Source organism: Propithecus coquereli, unplaced genomic scaffold, assembly GCF_000956105.1.
Source record: "Propithecus coquereli isolate 6110/MARCELLA unplaced genomic scaffold, Pcoq_1.0 Scaffold150, whole genome shotgun sequence".
Taxonomy (NCBI): domain Eukaryota; kingdom Metazoa; phylum Chordata; class Mammalia; order Primates; family Indriidae; genus Propithecus; species Propithecus coquereli.
In genome coordinates, this window is record NW_012139414.1 from 5,058,774 (window position 1) to 5,073,535 (window position 14,762).

The window sequence follows — 14,762 nt, forward strand, 5'->3', positions numbered from 1 at the left end:
GAAATATTTTATAACACTCTCATTTTTTACTTTCTGGAATGAAATACATAGTTGATATACCCCCATATATGCACATAATTTTAAAATGTATATAAAGCCCTAATGAAACATAAACGATAAATAAGTGGGAAGTCATAATATGCTTTAAGTACATAAATGCTTATTTACATTAAAAGGCAATGAAATGGTCAGATGCTTGAATCTCTATATAGAACGGTATGTAAATACTGCTGCTACAAATGCAAACTCAGACAAATGTGTGATGATGGCAATTCAGACACCAGGAGCAGCCTTCCCATTGATGTCATGACTTTCCCAATTAGAGAACAACTCTTGGTTAAACCCCAGGTAAAACAAAGTACAATGGATGAATTCCTGGAAAATTCAGTGTATGTTAAGACCATGCAAAAAATTACTTTGTGTTTATATGCCAAAACAGAGGTCGGTTCTGGGGGTTTCAGCTGCACGGATGTCCAGTGGGATTTAGAAAGTGAGTTGAGCTATTGTGTGGGATTGCTCCTGACAGAGCAGTGGCTCTAATATCCCTGAGAGCCACCAACGCCTTCCAGTCATTGTCACAGCCAGGAGGTGGTATCCTCTAATGAGAACTACCTCTTATAGGACTTGGACTTATTTCTCTCTTTTTTTGCATAATAAAATATCTTGAAAGAAAGCACTTTTTGGAATACATTTCTGAAAGTTTATAGGCCCTATAATCTTCTTAGCTTTGTTCCCAAAGTATTATGATTTTTGTTATTATAAAGGGGATCCTCTTAAAATTTTATTTTCTGACTTGCTGGTGTATAAAAAAGCTACCATTTGTGGGTTTTATATGGGTACCTTATTGCTCTCTCTTATTCTAGTATTTTTTTCAGCTGGTTGTCTGTATATTGTAGCTCGACAATTATATTTTTTGTAAATATTTTTTCCTCTTCCTTTTGTTGTATAATGTTTGTAATTGGTTTTCAATTTAGATGACAGGAATAATTTGTTTCTTGATGGTTTAGTTGACACTGTCTATGACACAGGTTCCTTTTGGGGGGGAGATAAAGGTGTAGATGATTGAGTACTTTTTCGGATTATTTTAATGATCTTTTGTTTTAGTCAGTTTTAGCAATTTCTTTTCTTCATAAAAGTCATTTGATTTTCAAATTTATAAATTTACATTTTACATTTTCTTATTTTAATGCACATCCACACATACACCCTCTAGTTCCCCGTCTATCCAGTTGTCACTCCTCCCCAAGCCCCCAAACAGGTAACCACAGTTAGTGGTTTCTTAGGTATTCTTCCTGACCTGCTTTACACATGAAATAAAATGAATATATATTATTTCCCTTCATTTTTCACAAAAGGTAACATATGCTACACGTTGTACATTCAGCATTCATTTTCACAGCTACAGTATTTCCCACTGCACGTGTGTGCCAAATATGTCTGACCAATCCCCTAGTGATTACATGTGGGTTGTTTCCCAACTTTCAGTTCAGACTGTGGTGACGTTTCACTGTGTCTGTAGACTAACTAACTCCTCACATACCAGATTGAGGGAACTCCATTTGTTATGTTGCTAAGTGTTGCCAAATTGCCCTCCACAGAGGTGTTAGAGTTTGCATCCAACTAGTTAGTAAAGAAGGAAAGAGGGCCCATTCTCCCCAGGGAACTTTTATCAAACCTGTATCAAAATGAGATAAATTTTTCCTGATCTACTCTGAAATTTTTTCTACAAAATACATTGTTTGAGTCAAGTGTATTGAGACTTAATTATTTTATTTTTACAGATTTAGGGGGTACAAGTGCAGTTTTGTTACATGGATATATTGTATAGTGGTGATGATATCTGGGCTTTAAGTGTACCCATCACGTGAATAGTGTACATTATACTCAGTAGGTAATTTTTCCTCCCTCACCTCTCTCCCACCTTTGGCATCTCCTCCAATGTCTATTTTTCCACTCTGTGTGACCATGCATACCCGTAGCTTAGCTCCCACTTTTATGTGAGAACATGGTTTGTGACTTTCCATTCCTGAGTTACTTTGCTTAGGATAATGGCCTCCATTTCCATCCCAAGTTGCTGCAAAAGACATTTCATTCTTTTTTATGGCCGAGTAGTACTCCATGGTATGTATATATACCACATTTTCTTTATCCACTCCTTGGCTGATGGACAGTTAAGTTAATTCCGTATCTTTGCTATGGTGAATTGTGCTGCAACAAACATACGAGTGCAGATATCCTTTTGATTTAATGACTTCTTTTCCTTTGGGTAGACACCTAGTAGTGGGATTGCTGGGTCAAATGGTAGAACTACTTGTGGTTCTTTGAGAAGTCTATTGAAGAATAATATATATGCAAGAAATTCACCCTTTTTACTGTACAGTACACAGTGTAATTTTAATTTGCATTTCTTTTATTATAAGCACGATGTGTTATTTTTATAATCACAAGAAGATTTTTAAACCCCAAAATGTAATGAATACAATGTTTAAATAAGACTATCTAATTTGCACATTCTTATTTCTTTGACACTCAGCAAATTTCATCCTTTTTTCATCCTTTGGCAAATTCAGAGCACACAGTGCAACACAAAATGATTTTTCAAAATGCGTTCCTGCCAATTTTGGAGAAGCACAGCAAGACAAAGTGACTGGCAAGATGGAAAAGCTTAACTGGGAAGATACATTTATTGAATAATTGAAAGGAAGAGGAAATGCATTACCGATTAGCCACAAAAATGCATGACGCCTAATCTGTGCCTCAAGAGACTCGTGTAAATGGGGAGTCATCAAACTCTGTCAGCCCCCAAAGTTCTTACCAGCCCTCAAACCTGTCACTGCCTTGCTTATAGGTTGCAGTACCAGAGCACTGAGGGACATGTGGCTTTCAGGGTTAGCTGGAGTGTGATGTTCCAGCAACTCTTTGTAGCTTTCTAACCCTTTACCACCTTAAGGTCGGTGTAGTTAAGCGTTTCAACTGAATCCAGATTGACCATTACCTGCTCTGTTTTCGGAGTTTTGCTTTTTGGGGGGCAACATAGTGTAGATTGGAGAAAAGGTACGTGATGGTAGCAGTGTTGGGACTTGAACTCAAATGACCTCCAGGAAACAAGTTCCTTAACTTTTCTGGGCTTATTCCCCATCTAGTGAGAGAGGGTTGGACAAGATCCTTGCTACTCAAAGTATGCTGCAAGGTTCAGAGCATCAGCATTACCTGGGAGACCCTCAGAAAGGCAGACGCTGGGGCCATTAACCCAGAGCTATTGAATCCGAATCTGGATTTTAATAAAGTCTTCAGGTGATTTGTTGCACATTAAAGTTTGAGAAGTGCTGGGGTGGTCTCCTGGATTCTGGTCCCGTTTGAAAAGTCTGTGCTTTTTAGGTTCCTTCGATCATCAATCACAGATGGTTCTGTGCAGATTTGCAGGGTTCACTGGAAAATTTTGGTCTTCCCTGTAGCCCTCCTTGCTTGTCAGTGACGGTGGTGACTGCCACAGTCTTAGCACCACTCCTCGTACTCTAGCTGTGGGTAGGTCGGGGTTGAGACAGTGGGGCATCAGGGAGGTAAGAAAGGCAGCTCCACTGGCCTGCACGGGCCTTGTGAAGGGAGCCAGAGCCTGCAGGATGCCTCCTGCAAACCTGGCTGTGTTGTCCAAAATCATTAAATAACAAGGTTGAAACAGAGTGAAGCTAGATACATGTAATACTTACACCTATGCGTTTCTAATGTGCCTCCTTACTGGCATGAGTAAATTTAAATGATATCCTCTGGGTGGTGCCGTTTGGGAAGGGAAGCTTTCTTTTATGTGAGGGAAAAACTTTTGTTTGGACATTGATTTTTGGAGGGAGTTTGAATATAAACTTACCAAGATAGAAAATATTGATTGATTGATTGATTCTTCACCAGCCCAGTCCAGAGAGAACACAGGGAGTACAAAAGTATAAAATGTGTCCGGGCCGGGTGCGGTGGCTCACGCCTGTAATCCTAGCTCTCTGGGAGGCCGAGACGGGCGGATCGTTTGAGCTCAGGAGTTCGAGACCAGCCTGAGCAAGAGCGAGACCCCATCTCACTAAAATTAGAAAGAAATTAATTGGACAACTAAAAATATATAGAAAAAATTAGCCGGGCGTGGTGGCACATGCCTGTAGTCCCAGCTACTCAAGAGGCTGAGGCAGGAGGATCGCTTGAGCCCAGGAGTTTGAGGTTGCTGTGAGCTAGGTTGACGCCACGGCACTCTAGCCTGGGCAACACAGTGAGACTCTGTCTCAAAAAAAAAAAAAAAAAAGGCCCTGCTGTCGCATCAAGCATAATAATCCTAAATTAGCTGCCAGCATGGGAAGAGTCCCTGCTCATGCACATAGAACTTCTCATTGAGTAAAATCCCTCTTTTACTGTGTGCTGTGAGCATTTCTGAGCTGTTGGCGCATTCTGTCCCAGACCTGACTGTCAGGCCTGCACCGTAGGAACATGTGATGGTCAGTGCATTCGTATAATGGCTTGCTGTGGGAATTGTTATGAAAGAAAAATATGGCAAATTTTGTGGAAAAGCTTTGAGAGAGCTGCAGACACAGATCCCCTCGCTGTGGTATCTCCATATGAAGGGTCTCCTTGCTCATCTGGGAACTCTTCTGGCTGGATGGAGTCTAAGCCACAACAAGGGGCTTGACATTCTCTTTCGGCCCTGAAGTTAGAAACTAAGGTTTTGTGAACGTTTATCATAAGCCAAAATCTTGCTAGAAAATTTCCTAAGACAACACTGGACAGAACTATGTGTGAGTAGGCTGTCAGGAGTCTAGAGTTACTTTTCATCGGGCCCTGAATGGATGCTTTGTCTTTTTGTACCTGAAGCATACGAAGGAGGCAGATTTCCGTCCATTGTGTTGGTATTGCTGTTCCAGGCTGGTCTGTAAGGCTTGAAGATAGCCAAGTTGATGTTAGCCAAAAATGTGCTTTGTTTATAAACCCAGGGTTTGTTTCTGCTTTTGTGCATGTTACTGGTTTGATCTGTTTTACCAAAAGAACACTGAAAAGAATGAATTGCTTTGATGCACATTCCAGGGAAGAGAAATGACAAACGAGTGTGTATACACAGAGTACATAAACAGAAATATATAAACCAGGCACAGTGGCACACACTTGTCGTCCCAGCTACTCAGGAGGCTGAGTCAGGAGGCTCACTTGAGCCCAGCAGTTCAAGGCTACCGTGAGCTGTGATCACACTATGAATAGCCGCTACACTCTAGCCCGGTCAACATAGCAAGATCCCCTACTCTGAAATAAATAAATAAATAAAAAGAAAAAACAGAAATACATAGAAACAAGAAGAATACCACATATTTTTCACACTTATTACAGTAAGACAAGAAGAGAAAGTTCATACCCACAGTAATTCATTCAGGAATGCCTGAAAGACACCCTCATTTGAGAGAATATTGTAATTTATTCTCTATTTCTAAACTGTGTTGTAATAAAAGAAAAGGATGCATCATTTTACTATAAAAATGTACACAAAAGTACTTCTAAGTGGAGCTTTTTTTTAAAAATTTAATGCCATATTGGTTTTTCATTATCTTATTTGAGAATTTTATGGAATTTGGCTTATAGGGTAATCAAATAAGCCATTATACAACATGTGGCATGTAGATCTTTTGACCTTTGGAGGAATTCATATCTTTTAATTCATACAGGAACATACATTTTCTATATTTCTTTCATGATTGTAGCATTTTACATCCAGGCTTAGTCTCAATGTCCAGCATTCACACATGCCCCTTGACCTTAGTCGCGTGGGAACCCCCATGTGATCCAAGGGGAAAGCCTTAGAAGCGCAAGTCAGTTGGTTGAAATAAGCATGATTTCAGGTCATCTTGGCACCTTTGATCTCACATGTTGCTGGGACCGGCTGGTGAGCGGGAGGCCTGCCTTTTGACCGTTAGCACTTACTAAACAAAAAATTATCTATAAATGTCAAATGTATCTGTTTGGTCAAAGTGGAAAGGAGGGAGGAAGAGAAGGCCAAGAAAAAACATCTATGTGTCATTAAATAACATTTGCTTCATTTGCTATTGAAACACTTCTCTTTTGTATATTCAAGGCCTGTATTTGTTTTACAAGGGAAAAATCAACTTGTCAGCTATTGTATCTTAATTGTGAGCCAGAAAAGACTGCACAGATTAAGGAAAACATTCATTTTCAGAAAGTGGCCTGGCTGCTTTCTTGAATGCAACCTCCTCTATCTAATTGGCCTTTCTCTCCCTCTCCCCCTCCCCCAGGGGCATTGCTGCCCAGGGACAATGGCTGCTCCCCATCTGCCATGGACCTCATTCCAGTGTGGCCTACCTGCACATGGTGTAGACAGGACAAGGCAGGACAGCTGGCATTGCTGGTGGTGGTGGTGGTGTTGGGACTGTGTCATTCCACACTCACGTTGCTGTGGCTTTGTCTTTGCTTTCCCCCATGCAGATCCGGAGTTAGGTGTTGGTGCGCTACCTGAACATGACAGCCAGGATGCGGGGCCAATTGTCCCCAAGATATCGGGTCTAGAGAGAAGCCAGGAGAAGAGCCAGGACTGTTGCAAAGAGCCGATCTTTGAGCCGGTGGTGCTTAAAGACCCCTGCCCTCAGGTTGCACAGCCGATACCCCAGCCCCAAGTGGAGCCCCAGCTCCGAGCTCCTTCTCCGGACCCTGACTTGGCACCTCGCACAGAGGCCCTGCCTCAGCCCCCACCTCCGAGCGCACAGCCGCCACAGGGCCCCCCGGAGGCCCAGCTTCAGCCCGCCCCGCAGCCACAGGTGCAGAGGCCACCCAGACCACAGTCCCCCACCCAGCTGCTCCATCAGAATCTCCCATCTGTGCAGGCCCACCCCTCATCTCAGAGCCTCTCCCAGCCACTGTCAGCCTACAACAGCAGTAGCTTAAGCCTCAACAGTTTAAGGTGAGCCAGCCTGCTCTTTTGCCTTTTGCCATCTTCCTTGGGACAGGCAGGTAGTAGTGGATAAGAGACTCCTAAGGAGACTGGAGTTTCCTTGTTGAAAACATGCTGTTTTCTCTGAGGCCAAGACAGGGGAAAGGGCTGTTAGGTGAGGCTCCGGTCCCATGAGAAAGGACAGGTTGGGTTGGGTAGTGAGGAGAGTGTTAAGAACTGAAATATCTACAGAGACTCCTGAGAAAGGGAGGGCAGGAAGGAGAAGAGTGCCTAAGGAATAGAGTTGAAGGCTCTGGCCAGGGAGCCCCACCGCCAGTGGGAGGCGGGAATCGAAGCTGGAAGTACATCAGAGGTCACTGAATGTTAAGAGGTTCTTAGAAGGGAGGCTCTTTGCCTCTGAGGGAAGAAATTTTAAAGAAAGCTCCATCTTTCTGCAACTCCAAAGGCAGGAAGATTGGGACCCAAGGAGTATTCTGATTTGAGTTTTTTTTCATTGTGATTTACTACCTCCTATGTGGGTCAGAGAGGTAAAGAAACAGTGTTTAGAGAAAGAGAAATTTTTGCATGGAAATCCAGACTCTTTCCTGACTTGTTTTTGCCAAGTTACAAAGGAAAGTTTGAAAAGCACAGACAAAACGGCAAAGAAAAGGGAGGCAGAAACCCGATGTGCAGGGCCAAGTGGTACCAGTCCTTGGATGTCCCAAAGGTTCTAATTCTAACCTTGCCTGTCTCGTGAGGCTTTGTGTCTTTGTTACTGTTCCTTTTGAAAACCTGGTAACTTTGGTGGTGCAGGGAGTTGCTTTTTCCAGTCTAAGACAGGGAAGGAACAGCCTTGGGCACTCATGTTCCTCCCACAAGGGGCCAGGCTTGTCTTCTGACCCCTGGGCCATTTCTGTGGCCTCCAGACCGTAATGGTGATAAGAGAAGCCAGGCACCTGATTTCATCTCTTTCTTGTGTCTCTTCATGCAAGAGGTAACAGACACATGGGGCGACCTCAGATCGTGGTTTTTATTTCCTTTTTGTTAATTTTATTGCTTTATAGGCAGTGTAGCTAGTGGAGGATGAGAAGTCTGGGGACTTCATAGGGGCAGAGATTAGAAGCTGGGCCTGACTTTTAGGCAGAATCAGTTGTCGGAACTGACATGTCCCGCAGCTCTGTCTGTCATAGTGATGGGAAGGTTCACAGGAGCCCTGATTCCAGAAAGCTGCTTGTGTACTGGGAGGATCTGTAAAGAGGAAGGGGCAAGGAAGAACATGTGATGGCTTTGGGGAAGGAGATAGGATTTTTTTTTACAGAAAATAAATTGCTCACTTCTTTTTTGTGTTGTTTTCTTTTCTTTTTTCCTTACTCCACAGCAGTAGCAGAAGCAGCACTCCAGCGAAGACTCAACCTGCCCCTCCTCACCTCTCCCACCACCCCTCCGCCTCCCCGTTCCCCCTCTCCCTGCCCAACCACAGCCCCCTGCACAGCTTCACACCCACCCTCCAGCCCCCTGCACACTCACATCACCCCAATATGTTTGCCCCTCCCACTGCTTTGCCTCCTCCACCGCCACTGACATCAGGGAGTCTGCAGGTCCCCGGACACCCGGCCGGGAGCACTTACTCAGGTAGGATGGAGGTGCCTGGGCCTGCCTACCTGTGTGCCCACCGTCCCTTGCTGGTGACCCGCTATCTGTGTTGTTCCTGGTTGCAGGGTTGTATTTGCTTACAATTTTCTGCCTTCTTGTATTCATCCTCAAACCCACTGTGGGCAGAGGCTCAGCACAAATACTTATCACTACACAGACTAACCTGGCAAAAACCCAGGGAATCGGACACTGCCCAAAGAGAAGGGGTTTGTTCGAAGCCAGGAGGTTTTTCCAGCTAAGCTCACCCACTGAGTAGGTGGTATGCACCCTGTCATCTGGACTCCCATGGGAGTGATAAAAGCTTTCCCAGACCCCCATCTGTTTCCCTCCACCATCTTAGGTTGTGTCCTGGTTTAAGGAGTTTGTTTTTCTTCTTGGGAGGAGACGATGCACTCTTTGTGACAGTGTACCCCAGAATTTTAAGGACATACCTGCTTTGCTTCTCACCTTTATTAATGAGGTGTCCCAATTTTTGGTCCAGCGTAGCCACGTTATACTCTCAGTACAGAGAGCTGTAAAGCAGTAGTTGATGCTTCAAGAGGGCACGAAAGCCCTGCCATGTAAAAAGCTGACATTTATTAGTACGCCATCGCTGATCTTAAGCACTTAAATGTGCTCATTCCTTTAACCGCCCAGAACAAACCCATAGGCAATAGTATCATCCTCTTATAGATGAGGAAACCAACCCACAGATGGGTTACCTGCCAGGCCCAGAGTCACTCAGCTGGCAGTAACAGAGCTGGAAATTGGGCTCTGGCCGTTGGCCTGAAGTTCTTTCAGCTCCACACATTGATAAACTGCCTGTCCCTGAAAGCTAAGACTCCAGCTAGAGAACAGGGAGGCTGGGTCACTACTGGGCCTTCATCTCCTGCTTCATTGGTTGTCCACTTTGATCTCAGGCCTGGCTGCACCCTTAGCCCCCACCTACTGTGCCCTCAGCCCTGCATTCCTCCATAGGAAGGCACTTGGATGTCCTGTTCTGAAGGAAAAGGTGTCATCACCTCCCTTTTCTTCTTTTCCAGAGCAAGACATCTTGCGACAGGAACTGAACACACGTTTTCTGGCCTCTCAGAGTGCTGACCGCGGGGCTTCCCTCGGCCCTCCGCCCTACCTGCGGACCGAGTTCCATCAGCACCAGCACCAGCACCAGCACACGCACCAGCACACACACCAGCACACCTTCACGCCGTTCCCCCACGCCATCCCGCCCACTGCCATCATGCCGACGCCAGCACCTCCCATGGTGCGTACCCCAGGCAGAAATGTGAGGATAAGTAGAGCACGACTCTTTTCTTTATGCAGCACGGTGGGATTGGAGCGGGCAGCTGGGGCCACAGAGACTGGGTGGGAGTGATGGCTGTTTGCTGGAGCAAAGGGAGTGTGTCCTGCCTCAGGAAGCTCTAGCTCTAGGGGCCTAACGTAGGAATGTTTTTCTAGACAGTTGTACCTAGCCCTGTGGGTGGATTTTATTCTAAATGCCCTCAAAGCAGTCATGTCCAGTGTTGGTAGTTAACTTTTTAAAGGGTTGTTTTGTTTTCTTGAGCATCCTAGGGCATTGTCACCAGATAAAAAATGTATCTATCCATGTTTTACACCAAGCGCTGGCACATAAATGCTCACAGAATATTGGGAGTGGGGAAGAGGGAAGGGAAGGAGGTGAGGCCTGTCAGGAGGCTTTCACACGGTTTCCCTAAGCCTGCTTCGTTAGCGGTGTTAACGTTTCTTGCATCTCATAAGACAGTGCCCCAAGCTGGTATTGTGCTCTGTCAGCAAGTGGTCAGGGATGGATGCTCTCTGCAGGGACAGAACTCTACCTTGGGATAAGAGGTACCACTGGTGATGACATGGCCTTGGTCTTAACTGGGGATTAGCACACGCTAGAGAACCAGTTAGGATTTTTTTTTTAAATCAAAAACTGCAATTAATAGTTCCATGTCAGAATGCTGTATATTCTGAGATAGAGTCCTATCTCTAGCAGTGAGTATTAGAATATTTTACTTGTTTAATTTTTAATATTTAAGCAAATACTTGATTTTAAGGCACTTAATATAGGCATTATGAGAATAAATTTGAATTCTGTGATTTTAAGAGGAGTTTCCTTTACCCAACTGGAAAAGCTTCTTCTACTTCTTCCCCTTTCCCTCCCCCATCTTGCTCAAATTAATTTTTTTAAAAATATTTTTAAAGTTTTATAAATTTTATTTCAAGGAGTATTAGTGATGAGGCCTTGCCGCCAAAGATAATTTTTTTATAGCAAATCCTGTATCTTTTTTCCATATGAACTATACTTCTCAACAATTACATTTTGAAGGGCCTAGTATTTTGAGAAGGAATTTTATGCTGGCCTTTGTGAACTGTTTCACAAATAAATTAAAGCTAACTGAGGATAGTTACTGAGGTAGTTACAGCACCAGTGTGATAACATTATTTAGCGGAACAATACCATACTCTTTCTGTTCAAAAGTAAGACTATACGGCCTAGCCTAGACCGCTTTGTATTTGAGTGTATAACACACTTCAGAAGACAGCTGAATGCATGATTTTTCTGCCCAAGTAAAAATGAAAATGGGGGGAATTCTCTGTGTAAATCAGACCAAATTCTCACTTCTCTCTGATTTATCTGGATAATTGCCTGTTTTCTCCAGTTTAGATATTTGGTTTGTGCCAGTCTCTAAATATAGAGTAGAAAGAAAGGGATAATAGTTTGTCCAGGACCCAAATGTACCATACGGGTTTTCACTTTGTTTTTCCATTTTTATTGGTTTCTTGTCAGGGTGACTCAGGAGCTCCGAATAGTTTATACAAACGAGGTTATTGAGTCTGGTGACAGCTTAATGACAGAGAAGCTTGTTTTGGGCTACCTCCACTGAAGCAGTGAACAAAAATGCAGATTAAGTAACTAGCTTTTGCTTTGATCCCTTTACAGTTTGACAAATACCCTACAAAAGTTGACCCATTCTACCGGCACAGTGTGAGTTTTATTACCATGCTACACATTTAATGTAACTGCTTTTCCATTTTTGTGCTCTTGCCACAGATCAGTAATTAACTAGCAACCTTCCTTAATCATCTTTGCAAGAGTTCCCATTGCTCCTCGTCACTTTGGATGCTTGCTTTTGTGGCATTTTGCTTTTGGTAAAGATGCAGTATCATCTTCTGAATCAAAAGATCATAAGCTCTCCAAAGACTGCTCAGTTGAGCTTCACTGGAAGTCAGGTGTCTGTCCTGCAAAGTGAGGTGTCTGCAGTTGAGTCATTATAGTTTCTAGAGAGTCTGAAATCACAAGATTTCAGTCATCAATTGAAATGCCATTAACAGAGAATTCCTAGAATTCAACTTGAATGGTGTGCCTTAAGTATTAATAGAAAAGTCCCTTGTCTTTTTGACTCACAACTTTTCAAAATGTAGATTTTGATCTGCTATAGACACATAGCCTCTTCCATGTGGCTGCTATTATTCTCCTGAGCTTGTTATGATTGAAAATAAAAATATTACTTAATTTAAAAAACTCTTAAAATTGAAATGGATGCTATTTTTCTTTTTAAACTCAGTCTTTATTTTTAAAAAAAAAACATTTTCTGCAATTTTAAGAGTATGTTCTGGAACTCAAATTGGTACCAACTTAAGTTACATGTTTAGTTACTTACAAGACAAGAGCTTCCTTTTCTACAAAGACCTTGATTATTTTACCATGATATTTTGATTATGGGGTGAATACTGCATCATTTTTATTTGAAAATTTGCAAGTTTCTTTGCTCAGGGGTTTATATTTTTTAAATGAAACCAGAAAAAAAAAGGAAGATTAATAATTGCTTATAGCCATGTTGATTCACCATCTTCAACTATTCTTGCTTTGATTTTTAAATAGTGTTATCTTACCGTTTGAATAGAGGTACTACTTCAATAGATCAGCAAACACTGAATTCATTCATACTTTGAACCAGATTATTAGACACTATATTAGTTGGGAGTGTAGCTGAGAAGTCAAGACTAGAAAATATTAAAAATCAATTAAGAATTATTTACTCTAGAGGCATTCGGAAATGACATGAGGAAGGCCTCTTCAAAAAGAAATCAGAAAAGTGTATTTTAGTGACAACCCGCCTCCCCAACAGGGTCCACCCTGTTCTGCTCAGTGCTGTGATATAAAACATTTTTTAAATGGACACACAAAATTCAGTAGCCCCATGGGTTTCCTCTTTGAGTCTGTCCCATGAAAGGTGCCATTCTGTTCTTAGTGTATACTTTGCTGACTTAAATGAAGGAGCAGCTGACAAAATCATTCTTACGGAGTGTTTAGTGTGTTCAACAAGTGGTTCAGATTTACTTCCTAGATACATAGTCTACAGAGAGTCCTAGGTTTAAGATGGAGAATAAGCCTGGAGGCCTGAATTTTTTGAAGATTTATGTTTTATTACTTAGGTGCTTCAGGTTTTTAGTCAAGGGGAGAATAGTCAACTATATTTATATTCTAAGAGGTCAGTAACAGAATAAAGCAAAAGGAAAGTGGTAAGAACATCCAGTTTTTTAATTGTAAACATTAAAGGAAAAATGCCCACCTGGAGACAGAGTAATAGAAATTAGAGTGTGTTTTAGTGTGGCATGTATTTAATTATTCTGCTTTATACAGTGTACTGTGAGAGAGTTATTTCGCATTATTAGTTATAGTGGAAAATATATGAAGTACTTAGTCTCCCCTGCTTTGGGGATTAGGATGTTATAAGGGGAATTAAGATGCAATGCACTCAAGTATCTAAAACACAATTTTAGTCTTAAAAGTAGTTTTAAATGAGGGCACTTGGCTTGCAATCACTGTTTAAGTGGATTTAGTTCAATATCAATTAGTCTGAAAAACTTTGCCGCATCACTGAAGGGAGCAAAATGAAATAAAGACCAACAGAAAAAGTATGTGCTCTGAAAACAGACAGGATTGTGAAATGTGAATTTTAGTCATTACCAAAAATAGCTAACATAAATGCATTATTAAGAAAATCTTCAATTATTATTTTATTTTTGACATATTACACAACCAGGAGGGTGAGGCGTTACTTAAATATTCATAGGGTGGTTTGATCAAAGTAAATGGAACCAGAGCAATAAAATCTCAGAAATATGAAATTTTTAGAAGGAGGGAAAGATGTGTTTACATTCTCTTCAGTATTGCTGTGTATTTCTTTCCTCACTTGTCTCCTTTATAAGCTATTGATTCAAGAAAATTCATATTCATCATTCAGAATCATTCTCCTCCCATCATTGAGTGGACTGACACTCAAGCTTGGCTTGAGTAGCTTCTAGTGAGCTTGTTCATTAAATAGCAGCTATAATTCAGAATTGGCCATAAGAATTCATACTTCATACATTAATATACAAGTGCTTTGAGTACCTGAAACTGGGAAGCAGCAAGAGTAACTTAAAACTAGATAGTTTATCCCAGACTTGGGTTATTTCTATGCTACTCTTGAAAGCTCCATTTAAAGTGTATACTGAGTCATTTTATTTTACCCTTCCACAAATATTTTTCATTGTTTTAGATGAGAAAAATAAATTGTACTCTGGAACTGCCACTTGTAGAACAACTTAATGAAGCAAGGATTGTGAATATGTTCTCATTTCCTTAAACTATTAAAAATCTTAAAGTACTAATTGAGTTTTAATGGTATAAAATCCTGGCACTCATAAAGACTAACCTCTTTTTCTTCCTTTTTTCTGCTTTTTTTTTTTTTTTTTTTGCTTTTCTAATTAACTTGTAATTTTCTGGGCATCTTATTTGGCTCGGCATCCCTCTTGTTTTTAAAATGCATTAAAATCTCCAACCATTTAGGACTTTTATCCGATTTAACTATTAATAATTAGAACAGCTCCCTTTCTAATGATGTCCTCATCTGGGACATCATGTGTTGGCTGATTGATTCTGAACTACTTTTAACTTTTTCAGTTAAACATTCATGGCACATCTGTGTGATCATTTCATCATGGCTTCTTGACTAATAGCATCAGACTGAGATGACTTGGCTTGCTAATGTTGATGTCTTTCTATGGGAAGGGAATTTGAATATGTCACTTACCTTCTACTAAAATCTTTTTCCCCCTCCGTCTTTGGCCACAGCTCTTCCATTCCTATCCTCCTGCAGTGTCGGGCATCCCGCCTATGATTCCCCCCACTGGCCCTTTCGGTTCACTACAAGGAGCATTTCAGCCGAAGGTAAGA

At 41.7% G+C, this 14,762-nt stretch overlaps 1 protein-coding gene across 2 annotated transcripts in view; it reads left to right on the forward strand.

Annotated features, from left to right (window-relative positions):
• Positions 1 to 14,762, forward strand: part of AUTS2 (autism susceptibility candidate 2) — a 1,232,042-nt gene that overhangs the window by 1,197,332 nt on the left and 19,948 nt on the right. For both annotated transcript variants that reach the window (XM_012640369.1, XM_012640368.1), the window contains exons 7-11: positions 6,460 to 6,931; positions 8,280 to 8,533; positions 9,577 to 9,797; positions 11,481 to 11,525; positions 14,661 to 14,756. In XM_012640369.1, the coding sequence (XP_012495823.1) occupies positions 6,460 to 6,931; positions 8,280 to 8,533; positions 9,577 to 9,797; positions 11,481 to 11,525; positions 14,661 to 14,756 (1,088 nt within the window). The remainder of the gene's footprint in view (positions 1 to 6,459; positions 6,932 to 8,279; positions 8,534 to 9,576; positions 9,798 to 11,480; positions 11,526 to 14,660; positions 14,757 to 14,762) is intronic.